Below are 20,219 nucleotides of genomic sequence, written 5' to 3' on the forward strand. Positions count from 1 at the left end.
CCGGAGAACTCTTCTCTCTACAGCAAGTTTGTGAACCCCTGTAGCCTTCAGGATACTTGTTTCTTCAGGATCATGTTTTTGGACTGAAGAGGAGAAAAGTAATATATTCATTGCAAATATGAAAGAAAGTTACTTATTTTGGTGAGGAAATTACCAACTTTTTTTTTTTTCCTTTCTTTGCTTTTTGCCTTTTTTTTTTTTTTTTTTTTTTTTTCTTTTTTTTGGCTGTGCCTATGACCTGTGGAAGTTCCTGGATCAGGAATCAAACCTGTACCACAGCAGCAACGTGAGCTGCTGCAGTGAAAACTATGGATCCTTAACCTGCTGCACCACAAGGGAACTCCCCGACTGTTTTCAAACAAGAAGATGAAGAAAGAGCCAGCCATATTTAAGAACAAATACAGAAGCAAATCATTATTTTTCCATGATTCCTTGCACATTCTGTTGGTGACAATGTAATAATTTCCATTAATGTAAAGAAATTACATCAGCTCCTGGCAACAGAAATGTGGTTGCCAGACTCAATTACTAATGCTTCCTAGGAAAGCCTTAACCTGGGGTTTCCTTTTTCTGTTCTATAAAGGTATGGGAGAAGAGTGTACTAGCTTCATTCCCATAAACGTTCTAATTTTTAATGGACTGGGTGTTAAATTCATCCCCCCAGTGTAGCCCCTTTCCTGCTCTCTGCCCTGGGGTATCATTCCAGATTTCTCCCACTAGCTTTTCGCTTTTTACTTCATACTTACTGAAGATTTTTTTCCCCCTTCCAGTTGTGGCTATCTTTATCACAAGGGCTGGTAAACTACAAGCACTGATAAATGGCTTAGGCTTACAAACTACAATGTTTTAAAGCTCATTCTAGATTTGTTTCCAGCATGCTCTGTGATTTCTATATTCATGAAGGCATCACCCTTGCCTTTTCTTTCATTTATTGTTCTTCCCTGAGGGAGGTGACCTTTTATGCTATAAATGTGATGGGGCTTTTTGTTTCTATTTGGAGACATAAAAATACCTTACAACTTTCATCAAAATTTTGCGGATCACCCTAATGGCATAGTCCTTTTATCTCCTTCTGTTATATAAAAGAAGCTGATTTGCTTTATTCTCTAAGATCATCATAGCTGCTTCCCTTCCTTGAAATCTGTGGGGAAGCCTTCTAATTGTTTTGACATTCTTCCATAATAAACTTTTGTTTGGATTTAGCCTTTCCTTAAATTTCAGGTCACTTTTGTGATTCTAATATTAGGATTCTAATGTTAGGATTCCTGTTTTTCATTGTCTTTACTTTTCTTCTCTGTATGGTCCAGAAACATGATCATGTAGCATTAGCTGATTGTGATGTTTCATCCACTATTTTAGAAGTCCTGGTTATTTAAATGTAAATCATTTCCTCAGAGATGTGTTGTTTCCACCAGCTGTTATAGGATCCTTCATAATTCCCATTAGACAGACTTAGTAGAAGTACTTTGAGGATCTTTCTGGTTTCCATTTTGTTTTTTTGCTTCTCAAGTGGAATTAGAAAAACTAAAGAAGCCTATAGTGGTCTGCTTTATATAGTCAGAATGGCCTTCTTTAGACTATCATGAGACCTGATTTTTTTTTTTCCCTTTTATGGCTGCACCTGTGGCATACAGAAGTTCCCAGTCTGGGGATTGAATCAGAGCTGCAGCTGTTGGCCTATGCCACAGCCACAGCAACACTGGATCCAAGCTGAATCTGCGACCTATGGCTCAGCTTGTAGCAATACCAGATCCTTAACCCACTGAGTGAGGCCAGGAATTGAAGCTGCATATTCTTGGCCACCATGTTGGGTTCTTAACCCACACAGCCACAATGGGAACTCTGAGACCTGATTTTTTTAACTTAAAGTGGCATAGGTCACCTTACTGCTTCCTTTTTTTTTGGACACACTGGTGGCATGTTGAAGATTCCCGTGGCCCAGGGATCAAACCCATACAGGCCACAGCAGTAGTCTAAGCTACTGCAGTGACAATACCAGATCCTTAGCCTGCTGAGGCACAAGAGAACTCTGCCTAACTTTTTGTTTTGTTTTTGTAGTTTTTTTTTTTTTGGAGATGCAAACCTGTTGATTTGTTTTTATTAGCGGTTCACAATTCTGCTATTGACTGTAATATTTCTAATGACTTTTTTTGTTGCTTTTTCCAGTAATTAGTCATTCTATAAAAAATAGAAATTGTTAGAGATTTATTTATTTTGCATTAGGGTTCTTGGGGAGATAGTGGGTGGAATATGTGGAATTTCAAACATAAAACTTTACTTTTTTCATGTTTGTAGTGTGGCTCAAATACACAGTTGCTGCATGTGTTTCAAGAAGACTTCATTATAGGATATAAACCACATAAGGAAGATACAGACAAAAAGGAGACAGAAATATTTTTTCAGCCATCGCAAGGTAATTATAGAAGCTAGTCTTGAATTTGATACCTTTATCTTAAAAATACTCCAGACTTTCATGAGTGTGGATCTTTATATCAGAAGTCATCACTTTCATGATTTTTGGCAAAACACTAGTTATTTCTCTCAGAATTGCTTTTTGTTAGTAAATAACACTTGAGCATAAAAATTATATTTTGAGGAGTTACCGTTGTAGTGCAATGGAAATGAATCTTACTGGGAACCATGAGATTGCAGGTTCGAACCCTGGTGTCTCTCAGTGGGTTAAGGATCCAGTGTTGCAGTGAGCTTTGGTGTAGGTTGCAGAGGCGGCTTGGATCTGGCATTACTGTGGCTGTGGCGTAGGTTGGCAGCAACAGCTCCAATCAGACCCCTAGCCTGGAAACCTCCATATGCTGCAGGTGTGGCCCTCAAAAGACGGAAAAAAAAAATTATATTTTGAAAGACAGATTCTCTATTGACATAGATTTTACTAAGCAGTATTATTTATGAAACCTAGTTTAATTGTTTAAAAAATTAACGTTAGGAGTTCCTGTCATGGCTCAGTGGTTAACGAATCTGACTAGGAACCATGAGGTTGCAGATTCAATCCCTGGCCTTGCTTAGTGGGTTAAAGATCTGGCGTTGCCATAAGCTGTGGTGTAGGTTGCAGATGCGGCTCGGATCCTGCATTGTTGTGGCTCTAGGGTAGGACGGGCAGCTATAGCTCTGATTAGACCCCTAGCCTGGGAACCTCCATATGCTGTGAAAACACAAAAAGACAAAAAATAATAATAATAAATAAAAAATTAATGTTAGTTGATAAACTCTATAAGTTACTTCATTTTAATAAGTATCCCTATGGTATCTTAACCCAATTAATTTTAATATAAGTTAAAAAAATTCCCAACAAATTGATAAAGATTATTGATAAATATATGATGTAAGATGTTATGTTGTATGATACACTGGGAACCTCAGATATACTGTAAATTAAAAGTACTGTCTCATAGCTTTCCTTTCTAAAGGGGAGTATTTCTTTCTTCCTCTTTTTTTTTTCTGGGCAGGGGCAGCATCCCCACAGCATAAAGATGTTCCCAGGCAAGGGATCAAACCAGTGCCACAGCAGCAGCCAGAGTCACAGCAGTGACAATGCCAGCTCCTTAACCCACTGAGCCACCAGGAAAATCTTTTTTCTTCTTGTTAAAGAAAATAGTTCTCTATAACACCTTTAAAGAACAAACCATAGGGTGTTTAGTTTAAACTTCATTATTTACCTTAAAATGTTCTTTTTTAAAGTTATAACTTTGTAATTATAAAACTTTCATGTTCTATGCCAAAATGAAACTTGATAGTTTTATTTCACTATCACTGTAGCATATAGTACTTTTATAGATTTAAAATATGATTTTCTCTAGTATTTCATCTTTATTTGGGTTAAACTTTTTTATGTGCATTCCTGCAAACCTAGTTACCATTTATCATGCTATTTTTAACATTCCAATGTATTAGAAAACAATGCTTATATAAAGTTGGTATTTTTTAAGTAAAATTTTTAATTGAAAGACCTATATTTAAAAATACTTTTTTATTTCCCTCTTTTGATAGTTCCTTATTTCACTGTGAAATCAGGCCACAAGATTTCCCAGTGCTTTTCTTGGTTTTCTTTTAGTTTTTGCGCACAGTTTTGCTGATATTATTCTTGATTTTATAGATGTTTTCTTAAAGGACTTGCTATGTGTGTTTCTCCTCTTCCCTGACCCTCTTGTATTTTGTACTTTCTAAGTTTTAATTAAAAATTAATTACTTTTTGATTAAGAAAAATGCCAATTATAGACAGAGTGCAACCTATGCCTGTGATTTAGATTGATGGTTTTAAGATTTTGTCACACTTGTTTATCTACCTTATTTTCTTTTCTTTTCCTTTTCTCCCGAAATATTTTAAAGCAAACCTAGCCATTGTGTTGTTTTGTTCCTGATTACTTCCGTGTGATTTTTGTTATACAGGTGGTATTAATCACTTTAACAAAATAACAAAATTCTTCAGAATTGTGTAATAACTGTTCCATATTTACTCCATTTGTTGTCTCAAAAAAGGTCAGAGTTATTTGCTCTTTTTCTTTGTTTGGTTTGTTTTTTAGGGCTATGCTTGCAGCATATGCAAGTTCCCAGGCTAGAGGGTTAAATCAGAGCCATAGCTGCCAGCCTACACCACAACCACCCCAATGACAGATTCGAGCTGCATCTGCGACCTACATACATCACAGCTCATAGCAATGCCAGATCCTTAACCCACTGAGTGAGACCAGGGAACAAACCTGCATTCTCATGGATACTAGTCGGATTCATTACTGCTGAGCCACAATGGGAACACCTATTTGTTCTTCATTTGTTTGGATCCATATCCAAATAGAGTCCACACATTTTATTTCATTTTTTTAAGAGTCTTTTAAGCTAAAATAATCCCACTTATGCCACTTGTCTTAGAGGAAGTTATTTTATAGGCATTTCTCTGACCAGCTTGTGATGTTGTTTAAAAGTTTTCTTGTGAAGTCCATGTTAGGCCTGCAGACTTGATTAGATCCAGGTTCAACTTCCTAGGTGATGGTGTGTCCATCGTAGAAGGACATGCTCGGATGTCGTGTTTTTAGTGATGCCAAGATTGAGAAGATTTGGGTAGTGGTGTCAATGTAAAATTTGCCAGCAACCTGTTATCTCATGATTTCTTTCATTGATATTGTTGCTTTTTAATCAGTTATTTCATTAAGGATCATTATTATCTAATTTCATCAGTCCTCATTTATTTATTAGTTTTTTTTGTCCTTTTTTTAGGGCCACACCTGTGGCATGTGGAGGTTCCCAGGCTAGGGATTGAATTAGAGCTGTAGCCACTGGCCTACACCACAGCCACAGCAATGCCGGATCCTTAACCCACTGAGCAAGGCCAGGGATTGAACCTGCAACCTCATGGTTCCTAGTCGGATTCATTAACCACTGGGCCACGATGGGAACTCCCAGTTTTTCACTTTTGAAGAAAGTTTTTGTTGTCCTGTGTTGACCTCATTGTTCATATATGAAAAATGCAGTTGTCTATGGGGAAAATTGTGTTCACAAACAATGTCTTTTCACTAAAAAATGTAAAAAAAAAAAATTTCTGTAAAGTCTCTTCTGCACCATCACCACTGGCCCTCCACCCATGACTTTTAGTTTTTGTAAAAGATACTATTTTCATATAGAAAAGCAGGATACATGTTAATTTCATTCTTCCCATTTGATTGCCAGTTTTGCAATTAAGGAGTTAGTGCCCCAGGAACTACGAGGGGTATCCAGTGAGGCTGACCTGTGTGGCTGTGCTCTCTCTGCTTCTCTTGCCTGCGCTTTTCTCTCTCTCTTTCTCTTCTTTTCTCTCTTCCTCTCTCCCTTCTCCTTTCCTTTCTTTTTTTCTGTTCCTTCTTGTCTGTCTTTTACTTTTTTTACTCATGTGCCCTCTGTCTTTTGGCATTTTTATGAACTCATGGTTTTTCATATAGTCAGTGTGTTTTTGGTAAATTCATTTTTATTCTTTGAAGCTCAAATGATCCCATCTGTGACCAATAGGTGTCCCTTCATGGTGGATTTGTACTTTTAAAAAAAATCTCCACATGATTTTTTTGTGCCATGATTGATTGATTGATTGATTGATTGATTTATGTCTTTGTGCTTTTTTCTAGGGCCACACCCAAGGCATATGGATGTTCCCAGGCTAGGGGGCTAATCAAAGCTGTAGCTGCTGGCCTACGCCAGAGCCACAGCAGCTTGGGATCTGAGCCTCGACCGTGACCTGTACCACAGCTCATGGCAATGCTGGATCCTAACTCACTGAGCGAGGCCAGGGATCGAACCTGCAACCTTGTGGTTCCTAGTTGGATTTGTTAACCACTGAGCCACCTCGGGAACTCTGATTTATTTGTTTTTTATTTTATTTTATCACAGTATAGTTGGTTTACAATGTTCTGTCAGTTTTTGCATTTAGCAAAGTGACCCAGTCGTACATATATATACTTTTTTTTTTCATATTATCTTCCATTATGTTCTATCACAGTGATTGGATATAGTTACCTGTGCTATACAGCAGGACCTCATTGCCTATCAATTCTACATGTAATAGTTTGCATCTATTAACCCCAAGCCCCAGTCCATCCCACTCCCTCATTTCGATAACCACAAGTCTGCTCTCCACGTCTGTGAGTCTGTTTCTGTTCTGAAGATAGGTTCTTCTATAGGATTCGTAGTTTTAACGAGCCCCATTAGTCTTTGATAGCCACCTCACCTTTATCACAAAATTACATAAAACTGCTTCTAAACATCTATTCTTTCCTTTTCCTCCCAGTTTCTATACATTCTATACATTTCTATTAAGAGATTTTTTTAAAGTCATTTTTGGAGTTCCTCGTGGCACAGTGGGTTAAGGATGCAGCATTGTCTCTGCAGCAGCCTGGGTTGCTACTGTGGCGCGGGTTCAGTCCTTTGCCCAGGAACTTCCACATATCGTGGGCATGGCCAAAAAATAAAATTAAAAAAAAAAAAAAAAAAAACTCTTTCTTTTAAAATCCTATGGTGAGAAAAAGGAATGTATACATGTATGTGTGACTGGGTCACCTTGCTGTGCAGCAGAATATTGACAGAACACTGTAAATCAGCTATAATGGAAAAAATAAAAATCATTATAAAAAATAAAATAAAATCCTATAGAAGTATGTTAACTTAAGTATTCTTTTCCTTTAACAATAGGATATCGTCCACCACCATTTTCAGAAAAATTCTTTCTGGTAGTAATTGAAAAGGACAGCAATAATTGCTCTATTCTCCATATGTGGCACCTTCATCTTAAATCTGTACAGGCATGTTTGGGTAAGTAATTATATTACAGTTTTATGCAGAGATGATGTAAAATACATTCATTTTTTTCCTGGGTATGCTTTAGGTTAGTTAATTCTTTAAAATAAAGATATAGTGAACTGAGTTGAGTTGCTGAATTGAAGTATGTGTACATCAAACTTTTAATTACAGTGTCATAAGTCATTAATGAAATAGATTTATCTAAAAACAAACCAATCAGAGTTCCCCTTGTGGCACAGCAGAAATGAATCTGACTAGTATTGGTGAGGATGTGGCTACAATCTCTCGCCTTGCTCAGTGGGTCAGGGATTCAGCAGTGCTATGAGCTGTGGTGTAAGCTGCAGATGCGGCTTGGATCCCACATTGCTGTGGTGTAGGCCAGCAGCTGTAGCTCAGATTCGATCCCTAATCTGGGAACCTCCATATGCTGCAGGCATGGCCCTAAAAAGCAAAAATAAATAAATAAATAAGTAAATAAGTAAAATAAATAAAACCAGTCAATTAATACATTAGACATATTGAAATAAAAGTTTGATTTATTTTTTAAATTAATATTTATTAAATGCCTATTATGACTGTTCTAGATACTTTGTCTCTGTAAGTCACTTTGGCCCATAGAGTTAATACTTTTTTGTTGGTTAATATACACTGCCATCTGATACAATGTACATTAGCTCTAGCAGCACTAAGAGAAAGAGACTTACTGTTTAGAAAAATGTGATTGAGTATCTGAAGTTTATAAGAGGAATAGTTTTTGTAGAATATTAGGGAATGCAGCAGCGATTTTAAAAGTTATTTCATCTATGCTTTTGCTATATACATTAATTTCAATGTCTTAGCAATTAAAAGATCTGTAGTATGAAGTACAGAAATTGTGAATCTTTCTTTTTAAAACAAACTTTACTTCTGAAAGATAACTGTTTAATTGAAGAACTGTGTTGATAACCATATCAAAGTGAATCTAAACTGGTTAACCCAAAATATTTGAGTTTTGGAAATATTTTATTATTTCTGGTGATTATATAATTTGAATGATTTTATACACATTCAACATTTAATATAGGAAAGTAATAATATATGTTTTTTGTTCCCTTTTTAATCCATATTATCACATAACTGTGTAAAAGAGCAGTTCTCACTGGGCTGTGAACTTGCATTAGAAAAGCCAAATGATTCTATGGAACAGTTGCCTGTACCTAGTTAAGCCTAATCTTCTTGTGGTAGAAGGAATCCAAAAAATTGTTTGAAAGCCTTTGGAATTAATTCTTGGTGTTACACGTTGTTTCACAGAAATGGGAGAGTAGAGGGATCTAAAACCAGCTTTTCAGGAAGATAATTTTATTTTTATTTCTTTAAGGTAACATTGTTTTATAACATTGTATATGTTTCATGTGTACAACATTCTAATTTGGCTTCTGGAATACTCTATAGTATCCTTATTACCAAAAGTCTAGTTTCCATCTGTCATCCTAGAGTTGACCCCCTTTACCCTTTTCACCCTCCCCCACCCCCTTTCCCCTCTCTTAACCCCACAGTCTGTTCTCTGTATCAGTGTATTTGTCATTTTGTTTTGGTTTTTTTTTTTTAATTACTTTAAAAAATATTCCACATATGAGTTTTGAAACCATAGAGTATTTGTCTTTCTTCATCAGACTTATTTCGCTTAGTGTAACACCCTCAAGGAAGGTAATTCTCTCATTTTCCAGAGAATGCAGTATTTTGCTTACTCTGTTTGTGACAGCAGTGAAAGGTCACAAACAGTAAGATTATAGTAAGATATGCTATCTTCAGCTTTGACAGAAAGCATCTGTCTTTTGATTCTAACCTCTGCAGTAGGTTTAACATGGTATACATTGCCGTTAAACCTGTTACTTGAATTTAGTGGCCTGTTGAAAATCCTGGAAAGGGTGAAGTGATAGAATTACATTTGGGTGGAGAAGGAACATTTGGAGTACCTTCTAGGTACCAAGCACTGACACAAGAACTTTATACCTGTGAGATATATATTATTCTCAGTTTATTAATGGAATAATGTTAAGAAACTTGACCAGGAGTTCCTGTCGTGGCTCAGTGTTTAACGAATCCGACCAGGAACCATGAGGTTGCAGGTTTGATCCCTGGCCTTACTCAGTGGGTTAAGGATCTAGTGTTGCCATGAGCTGTGGTGTAGGTCCCAGATGTGGCTTGGATCCCGAGTTGCTGTGGCTGTGGTGTAGGCTGGTGGCTACAGCTCCTATTAGACCCCAACCCTGGGAACCTCCATATGCCTTGGGAGCAGCCCTAGAAAAGGTGAAAAGACAAAAGAAAAGAAACTTGACCAAATGCCACATTTAGTTTATCACAGACTAAGTTTCAAAATAAGGTCTTTTGGCTCCAAACCCTTTGCATTATTCCCTGCTCTTATTTTCTTTCTTTGTATGAGATATATACATTAGAAAATTTCTTGGTATACAGAAAAAGATGTAATTCAGCCTTATTTTTCTGATGGGCAAGTAGCCAGAGTTGGTGAAGTACCTTGCTTAAGGAGACATATTTAGTTAATTTGGAGTCAGGAATAGTATTTCTGTCTTTTGACTACTGATTCAAGGTTGTATGTAGTCTTATTCTATTTTACAAAAAATGTTTTCGTATTTCTTTTTTTTTTTTTTTTTTGTCTTTTTTGTTGTTGTTGTTGCTATTTCTTGGGCCGCTCCCGAGGCATATGGAGGTTCCCAGGCTAGGGGTTGAATCGGAGCTGTAGCCACCGGCCTACGCCAGAGCCACAGCAACGCGGGATCAGAGCCGCGTCTGCAACCTACACCACAGCTCACGGCAACGCCGGATCGTTAACCCACTGAGCAAGGGCAGGGACCGAACCCGCAACCTCATGGTTCCTAGTCGGATTCGTTAACCACTGCGCTACGACGGGAACTCCGTTTTCGTATTTCTTATTGAGTGGTCTGCTGTTATGAAACAGATCGACATAACATCCACCAGAATTAAAAGGGGGTTGATAATTACCTCTCTGTATTCTGGTATGCAATAGGATATACAAAGCAATAAGACATCGCCCTTGATTTTGATGAATTTATAATCTAATTGGGGAAGATGGACATAGAAATATAAAATTGTAATGTGAAGTGTCCCTCACATGTAACAGAAGCACAGATAACTAAATCTGCTCAGAAATTTATACTCCACCCTAGTGTGAAGGTGGAAACTCTTTGGATGAAGGTCAGGGACAATATACCTTACAAGGCTATTTACCTGATACTGTGTTAAATTTGTTTGGAAATTTAATTTTTTGTATATGTTCTTGAAATCTTATTTATTATCCTGTTTCAGCACTTGATATGTAATAGGCTGTTGCTGTAGTGTTTTCTTTGCCACTAGCTAATTATTTGATCTTAAGAAAATCACTAAGCTCTCCAAATTTAAATTTCTTCATCTATTGAGTAAGGAAGTACCTTGTTATTTCTTAATGTTTGATTTATGGCCCATCTATTTCATAAATACCTGGCTGCTTATTAATGCAGATTTCTGGGATCTATCCCAAAGCAACCAAATCAGTGTTTCTATGGTTAGGCATGAGAATCTTCATGTTAAAAGTTCCTCAAGCTTTGATGTGTTTCAAGTTTGATGTGTTTTAAAAGTTGAATACACTAGACTAGATAACTTAAGTTTTTTTCCTAGCTATTACATGTTGCGATTCTTTACTGGCAATATCCCTGTGATAGAGTTGGTGATTCTAAGAAAGGGTATTAAAAAAAAGTGTCTATCAAGGTAACTCAGCAAAAGATTGAACATTAACCTTGTTTCCAGAGTACTTTGAAGAAACCATATTTGTTAAATTGTAACAAAATATTGTTCTAGCTAATATATGTATACTGATGATAGAAATGTATTTCATAATTTCTTTTCAAAGCTAAAGCTTCAGAAGGTGTTTCTTCAGAGAGTCTGCTTTCAGTCCCTGGACAGAAGACTGTAGACTCTTCTCCAGAAACCTCTCCCAGTGTGAGCCCAATGCCACATTCTTCCTCAATTGCCAACCTTCAAACTGCTAGTAAACTGATTCTGAGTTCTAGACTGGTATATAGCCAACCTCTTGATCTCCCAGTCGGAGTTGAAGTAATAAGAGCAACACCTTCAGCAGGTAAGGTATCTGTAAGTCTGGACAGTTGTTTCTATGGATAAAATTGAATGAACTCTTCTGAAATATGTGCTTGATTGATAGTGAAATAAAGATTTATTTTCTAGTAATGACACATTTGTTTAGAAATATGTCTTTCTTAGAAATAATTTCCTGTGATAAGTGTAATCCACTTGACAAAAAAAATGCTGTAACTGTTTTAATGCAGGGTTTCTTGCCTGCACTATGATTTCTTATAAGTGGGAATACTATGATAGTAAAATTTCAAAGAACAAATATGTTCATTTTTGAATTATTCAAGCTTTTCTTTTTTTGAATTAAGGTTTTCACCCACATTATGCTATTAGTATGTTTGAACAAGAGTTGGCAGATACTTTCAGGGAAAATATATGATACCAGATTATAGTTTGGTTAGCCTGGAAAGATACTGACTTTAGCAAGGTGGATAAAACAGTTTGAAGAACAGAACTAGCAGCTATATTTTAAATGATCTGTCACTTGTGGAATTATAATTGAAGTGTTTATAGAATAGTGTTTTGGGGGGACCAGAATTAGAAGTTCAAGACTATTCCAGTTACTGGTGAATGGTTTTGAGTATGAGGCTCTTTGCTTATCCCTCACATAGATTTGGAATCAGAGTTGGAAAGATCACAGTAAGAGTTTACTCTGGGCTGGGCTTTGGTGGTGGATGAAGATTTAGGTCAGCTTTTGAATCTTTCAAAATATTTGGAAAGTTTAGGATATACTCATAAATTTATTGGAATAATGATAAAATATATATTCTCAGGGACTTTATAAGATGCTTTTAAATGTCTTTTTTTTTTTGTCTTTTCTATGGCTGCACCTGAGGCATATGGAGGTTCCCAGGCTAGAGGTCTTATCAGTGCTGTAGCCGCTGGCCTATGCCAGAGCCACAGCAATGTGGGGTCTGAGCCGCATCTGTGACCTACACCACAGCTCATAGCAATGCCGGATCCTTAACCCACTGAACAAGGTCAGGGATGGAACCCACAACCTCATAGTTCCTAGTCGGGTTTGTTAACAACTGAGCCATGATGGGAACTCCACTTTGAAATGTCTTAATTTGATAGTAACACTCCAAGGGAAGCAGTGACGTGATTCCTGTTATTTAAATGGGACAGGCTCAGATGTGTTAGTGGCTTTTCCACCGTTAGGAAGGTATTGATGGACTGGAACTTGAACCCAGGCCTTCTGATCCTGGTCTTAATCACTGCTACCCTTCATGTTATAGTTGACAGTGGATGGGCAGCATTAGTCTTTGGTAGTCAGGAATAAATACGAGGGTTCTGTTTCAGTGTTAGGAGAACATAAATTAAACCTGATAAAAAAGATGAGATCTAGGAGTTCTGTCATGGTGCAGTGGAAATGAATCTGACTAGGAACCTTGAGGTTGCTGGTTCAATCCCTGGCCCTGCTCAGTGGTCTAAGGATTCGGTGTTGCTGTGAGTTGTGGTGTAGGCCGCAGACATGGCTTGGATCTGGCATTGCTGTGGCTCTGGCGTAGGCTGGCGGCAACAGCTCTGATTAGACTGCTAGCCTAGGAACTTCCATATGTCGCGAGGGTGGCCCTAAAAAGACAAAAGACAAAAAAAAAAAAAAAAAAGACAAAAAAAGAAAAGATGAGATCTAGTGTCTGTTTAGCTGACTAAAAACATTTTGTGACTGAAAACAGTCAGTCTGTTTAGCTGACTGAAAACATTTTGGGGCAGATCTAGTGTTTGGATTATTGGAGGGCCAGTTTGGGGCATTTGAAGGGCAGATTATAATGACTACTTAAGCATTTACAATGCAGGTGATAAAAGAGATAGAATGAAAGTCCAATGAGACATGTATGGTGAATGCATATATAAATTATAGCAGTTAACAGATTTATTGATTAAGAATTGACTGTTTCATTGCTTTTGAGTTGGTGGGGTTTTTTTTGTTTTGTTTGTTTGTTTGTTTTTTTGTTTTTTTTTTGTTTTGTTTTTTTGTTTTTTTTTTTGGCTACATCCGCAGCATGCAGCAATTCCTGGCCAGGGATTGAACTGGAGCTACAGTTATGACAGCCAGCCACATCAGTGACAACACCTAACCCTTAACCAGTAGGCCACCAGGGAACTCTTTGAGGTTTTTTTTTTTTTTTTTTTTTTTTTCTTTTTTCCTTTTTAGGGCTGCACCTGTGGCATATGGAGGTTCCCAGGAGTTGAACCGGAGCTGTAGCTGTTGGCCTACACCACAGCCACAACAATGCCAGATTCGAGCCATGTCTATGACCTGCATCACAACTCATGGCAACGCCAGATCCTTAACCCATTGAGCAAGGCCAGGGATCGAACCTGTGTCCTCATGGATACTAGTCAGATTTGTTTCTGCTGAGCCACAGTGGGAACTCCTTGGGTTTTATATTAATAAAATATTTGCCTCATTTAAATTTAATTGCCTAAAAACAAATTAAGTGATTATTATTACATGTTTTGATTTCACCACGTGGCTTTCAAGACTTCCATAGATGCCTTGGCCATTGGATATTTAGTTCACTAGTTTTAGGACGCTAGTTAAGGAGGGGACTGCAGTTATTCTGAAGAAGCTCATAGTGGCCTTTGGCTTAATCATATTCTAGAATTTGATTATTAACATATTACTTTGTGGTTCTATTATTATGACTCTCTGCTTTTTCTTTTTTAAGGCCATCTGAGTTCCTCTTCAATTTATCCAGTGTGCCTTGCACCTTATTTAGTGGTTACAACTTGTTCTGACAATAAAGTACGCTTCTGGAAATGTAGTATGGAAACCAACCCACAATGTAAAAGAGACGAGAAGGAAACCTATCATTGGAGGATATGGCCCTTGATGAATGATGAAGGAGAAGATAATAGCAGTACAGTGAGCATTGTGGGAAGGCCGGTTGCTGTTAGCTGTTCATACACGGGTCGGCTTGCAGTGGCTTACAAACAACCTATCCACCACAATGGCTTTGTTTCTAAAGAATTTTCCATGCATGTTTGCATATTTGAATGTGAATCTACAGGAGGGTCAGAATGGGTTTTAGAACAAACAATTCATCTTGATGATTTGGTCAAAGTCGGGAGTGTCCTTGATTCAAGGGTCAGTGTCGACAGTAATCTCTTTGTGTACAGCAAATCAGATGCGCTTTTGAGCAAGGATAGATATCTTATTCCAAATATCAAACATTTAGTACATTTAGACTGGGTATCAAAAGAAGATGGCTCCCACATTCTCACAGTGGGAGTTGGTGCTAACATCTTCATGTATGGGCGGCTTTCAGGGATTGTGACTGAGCAGATCAATAGTAAGGATGGTGTAGCTGTCATCACTTTACCACTTGGTGGAAGTATCAAGCAAGGAGTTAGGTCAAGATGGGTTCTCCTTCGATCTATAGACTTAGTGTCTTCTGTTGACGGTACACCTTCACTGCCTGTTTCTCTTTCTTGGGTAAGAGATGGGATATTGGTGGTAGGAATGGATTGTGAAATGCATGTATATGCACAGTGGAAGCATGCTGTCAAATTTGGAGACATTGAAGCTGATGGTCCTGATGGAGAAGAGACAGCAATACAAGATCATTCTGTCTTTAAATCTAATATGTTGTCAAGGAAAAGTATTGTTGAAGGAACAGCTATTGCTGATGATGTTTTTTATTCACCGACTGTAGTTCAGGATGGTGGCTTATTTGAGGCTGCACATGTACTTTCCCCTACACTGCCGCAGTATCACCCAACCCAGCTGTTAGAATTGATGGACCTGGGGAAAGTCCGCCGGGCTAAAGCTATTCTCTCTCATTTAGTAAAATGTATTGCAGGTGAAGTTGCAGTAGTTAGAGATGCTGATGCTGGAGAAGGAACTAAGCGACATCTTTCTCGAACCATTAGTGTAAGTGGCAGTACAGCAAAGGATACAGTCACCATAGGGAAAGATGGTACTCGAGATTATACTGAGATAGATTCTATTCCTCCACTACCATTATATGCATTGCTTGCTGCTGACCAAGATACAACATACAGAATTTCAGAAGAAAGTACAAAAATACCACAGAGCTATGAAGATCATACAGAGAGACAACCAGAGGATCAGTATTCAGAGCTGTTCCAAATCCAGGATATAACAACGGATGATATCGACTTAGAGCCAGAAAAGAGAGAAAACAAATCAAAAGTAATAAACCTTTCTCAATATGGACCAGCTTACTTTGGCCAAGAACATGCTAGGGTACTTTCAAGTCATCTTATGCACTCAAGTCTACCAGGCCTTACCCGTTTGGAGCAGATGTTCCTTGTAGCTCTGGCTGATACAGTGGCTACCACCAGTACTGAGCTTGATGAAAACAGAGATAAGAGTCACTCAGGTAAATATTCTCACTAAAAATTTGTAAAGTTATTGTTAATAGAACTTTCTGTATTGTCTATATTATGACTAATGTCAAATTGCAGTCTTTCTTTAAACCTCACAGGAAAATGACCTAATTGGCAATTACTCTTACATAATTGTGAAAGAAAAGACTAGACTAGGACTTGTGCATGTGACTTTATGTGTTCATGATACATGTGTGCATCCTCGCATGAGTTTTTTACCCTGAAACCTTCATGTGGTTTCGGATATATATAGTCTTCTGTTTTTTCAAATGGATCGATTTATTTGGTTTATTTTTATTTTACTTTTAGCAATAATAATGGCCCACTTGTTAATTTTACTATTGAAGCATGAGGCTTATAAGGACCCCATGGGTTCAACTTGTTCATCTTCCCATTTCTAGGTATAAATAATTTCTTATGATTACCTAATTATCTCCAGAAATTCTCTTGAGAAAAGGTTTTCATACATTTGAATATGATGTGTGTCTTGCTTAATTCATTCTGTAACCAGGAAAATTTTGGCTGCCTCCCTGAAAATTAGATTCCATTCTTTCCTTATGCAGATAGTTACAGATCGTGGTGTTGATTCTAAATGTTGGCATTAGCACAGGAAGCTGAAAATGATTGATTATTCACTCATTCAATGAATGTTGTGGCGGAGTGAACAATTGTTGTGCCAAGTGCTTTATGTATTTTGTCATAATTATTACAACTGTCTTCTAGTAAGTGTAGCTATTATTATACTTAATTTTATAGGTGAAGATACAAGATACTGATCTTGAGATTAAGTAACATGTAAGATCGCATAGGTAGTAAGTGGCAGAGCTGGGGTCACATATGGGTACGTCATTGCCTCCAAGCCTATCTTTTAATTATTTCACATGATTTCCAAGTTCGGGGGAAAAAGACTGTTTCTCAAAGCTACCTGGAATGTATCTCTTCATATAGATTTATACCCTTATAATATATCTCCAGAGTTTTCTCTTCTATAGGTTGAAGTAACTAGTGACCTTCAAAGAGTTTTGCCTATGGCTTATTTTCTAACCATGTTAATTTAAAAAATTGAATTATTTTGAGGTTGTGTGCAATAGATCCAGATTCTTCCCAAAGTAACCTTAAACTTTTGTTGCAAACAATATATACATCAGAGTTTTTACTCCGGGACAGAAAGAAAAGATATCCCACAATCCATGAAAAATTGGTAAAATCTTCTGATACAAAACTGTATCCTTGGTTAGTCAGTGTAAAAATGGCTCATCTTGGTCACAGTGGACTTTCGTGAGGTAGAAAAGGCAGGAGTGAATGTCTCCATTCCACAGATGGGAAACTGAAGCCCAGAGATTAAATAGCTGCACATCTCCTTAAATGGATTCTAAGTAAATGAGTTCTAGGATTTGTTCAGGTGAGACAGCTTAAGAGGTATTCCTGACTCAGCTTTCTCTCATGCCCCAAACCAGTCCATTGGCAAATGCTGTCCTGCTGCATCAAGAATCCAGTCATTTCTTATCACCTCTCCTCTTAGCACTCTGGTTCAAGTCACTGTCACATCCTGCCTAATAACTGATAAAGTCTCCTAAACTGTTTCATTCTTGTTACCTCAGTCTTTTCTTCACAGAAGAGCCAGGGATTAGTTTAAAACAAAATCACATTAAATCTCTCCTCTGCTCAACTTTCACTGATGGCTTCTCATCTCACTTTAAAACAAAAGCCAGGTCCTTAAGTGGTCTGTGTGGCTCTATGTGATCTGTGCTCAATTCTGCTCTGCTTCATGGCTGCTTGCTGTCCCACACATGGCACATGATGTTTCTCTGCACATATTGTTTCTTCCACACAGAATGCTTTTCTTCCAGGATTAGATATCCGTCATTGTCATTCCCTTACTTCCTCAGATTTTTGCTGAAATGTAATCTTATTGGAAAGTTCTACCCTGGCCACACTGTTTAAAGTAGGACCCTCTTACCTTAGCACTCCCTTTCCCCCAGTCCTGCTTTATTTCTCTCCATAGCAAGAATTTCCACTAGACACATTATTTCTTTGTTTATTGTTTGTCTCTGTCTCCTAAGATATAAGCACCCTGGCTTTATTCCCTCTCAAACCCCTAAACTATGCTTGTGACGTAGCAGATACATAATTTGTTGAATGAATAATAAGGTGAATGAACTAATATATTGGGGAGTAGAGTTAGAACTTGAACTTCAAAAATTTAAAATGTTTTATTTTCTTCTAGAACATATTTAATTCTATACTCTGAGTACTAAATGGTAGTTACTAGGCTCGTACTGTTAGTGCTTTTCTGTTGCTTTTATCCAACAGTGGCTGTAATTTTGAGTAAACTTGGTATGCTTTCATACCTCTGCTCAACCTGTGACTCAGAATAAATTTGTGGAATCAAGGTTAGAGTTCACCCTTAACTTGGTAACACTAGCCTGGGGGGTCAAATTTCAAATCTTTGATAATGAAATATTTCAATTAAGCTAACCAACCTAGAAAATATTACCTACTTAATTATGTAATAAATGATTTTACTTACATAATTCCTATCTTTAAATCTCATCTGAATTTGCATAGGGAATATTTTTTAAAATTGTATCTAACTTACCATAGTTAATATATTTTTCATTGGATCTCAAGATTTCCTTTTTTATTTTCATTTATTATGAGTAGCTCTAAGTACTGTTGTTACCTGTACTAATAGGTAGTTAAATTTTTTGGATATGTTTTTCATTTGGAAGTTTTAGTATTATGCTTATTATAAAGATAAATGTACACACACACATATATATATTTTTTTGTCTCTTTTTTTTGAGGGCCACACCCGTGGCATATGGAGGTTCCCAGGCTAGGGGTTGAATCAGAGCTATAGCTGCCAGCCTACGCCACAACCACAGCAACGGCAGATCCAAGCCACGTCTGAGACCTACACCACAGCTCACGGCAACACTGGATCCTTAACACAGTGATTGAGGCCAGGGGATTGAACCTGTGTCTTCACGGATACTAGTCAGATTCCTTTCCACTGAGTCATAGTGGGAACTCCAAGTAAGTAAAGATACTGAAGTATTAATAAAGGAATACACTAAAAAAATCATCTATTTTGTGTAAGTTATTATTATTAAATTTAATATTTGTTTTCTAACTTTTTATTGGTTTTTGACATGTTGCGTTCCTTTTTCCTCAATCATATTTTTTCTTCACAGGAAGAGACACATTAGATGAGTGTGGTTTACGGTACTTACTAGCTATGCGTTTGCACACCTGCCTTTTGACATCTCTGCCTCCTTTATACCGAGTTCAGCTACTTCACCAAGGTATTGTTTCAACCTTTGTGCAACTTTCAGTTCGTATTGAAGTAGTTGGTATATTCATATTTGTGTGACATATTAGATAAGTCACCATATGCATACCTATCACTAGCCTCAAGATCTTCCTGTCACATAGTACCCACTTAACTTTTTTCTGTGTATCATTCAGCTCTGCTCTGTGACTTTTGCTCATCTGTCTCAGTTTCTCAGACTACTGTGACTGACTAAAGTCACAGTAGTTTATGAGTTAACTTGGTATGCCTGAGGTTGTAACCCAAAGTGGTCCTGAATTTCTGTGTTGTCTCACATCCTTTCTTTAAAAATTATGTAAAATTTGCCCTATGCCTTATTGTTTATGTTTATCTTAGTATAAGCATTATGTTCTAAGTTAGTTACTCACAAGTAAAGCGGATGTTCAGGAATATGTGCTATATAGTAAGCCAGTAGATTTGCATACTTTCCACACACTGCCACATACCCTGATTTGAAATGTATAGATTTATATCAGGCCCCTAACTTATAGATAAAAAAAATCAAAACTGTAGGAGGTCCCACTGTGCATAATGGGTTAAGAATCTGACTGCAGAGGCTTGGATCACTGTGGAGGCATAGGTTCAGTCCCTGGCCTGGGAGCTTCCATATGCTGTGAGTGCAAGCTGTAAAAAAATACATATATCGGAGTTCCTGTCATCACTCAGTGGAAACGAATCCATGAGGATGCACGTTCCATCCCTGGCCTTGCTCAGTAGGTTAAGGATCTGGTTTGCCAGGAGCCATGGTATAAGTCGTAGATGCGGCTCAGATCCCTCAGATTGCTGTGGCTGTTGCTGTGGCTGTGGCTGTGGCATAGGCCAGTAGCTACAGCTCTGATTGGACCCCTAGCCTGGGAACCTCCATATGCCGCAGGTGTGGCCCTAAAGAGACAAAAAACAAACAAACAAACAAACAAAAAAATCAACACTCTTGAGTTTAAAGTGATCTGTCCAAGATATAGGGCTATTTATTAATAGAGTTGGAATTAAAATTCCAGTCCAGTGTACTTTTTATTGGACTATATTCCTTTTGAAACCAGCATCCTTATGATACAACCCCAGAGGATATTCTTAGTATTGTAGGACCTAGAATACTAGGCTTGGAGTTCCT

At 37.5% G+C, this 20,219-nt stretch overlaps 1 protein-coding gene across 7 annotated transcripts in view; it reads left to right on the top strand.

Annotated features, from left to right (window-relative positions):
• Window positions 1–20,219, top strand: part of DMXL2 (Dmx like 2) — a 160,355-nt gene that overhangs the window by 89,448 nt on the left and 50,688 nt on the right. For all 7 annotated transcript variants that reach the window (XM_021095420.1, XM_021095456.1, XM_021095423.1 and 4 more), the window contains 5 exons: window positions 2,296–2,413; window positions 7,165–7,284; window positions 11,177–11,404; window positions 14,091–15,767; window positions 18,972–19,082. In XM_021095420.1, the coding sequence (XP_020951079.1) occupies window positions 2,296–2,413; window positions 7,165–7,284; window positions 11,177–11,404; window positions 14,091–15,767; window positions 18,972–19,082 (2,254 nt within the window). The remainder of the gene's footprint in view (window positions 1–2,295; window positions 2,414–7,164; window positions 7,285–11,176; window positions 11,405–14,090; window positions 15,768–18,971; window positions 19,083–20,219) is intronic.

Source organism: Sus scrofa, chromosome 1 (assembly GCF_000003025.6).
Source record: "Sus scrofa isolate TJ Tabasco breed Duroc chromosome 1, Sscrofa11.1, whole genome shotgun sequence".
Lineage (NCBI taxonomy): Eukaryota > Metazoa > Chordata > Mammalia > Artiodactyla > Suidae > Sus > Sus scrofa.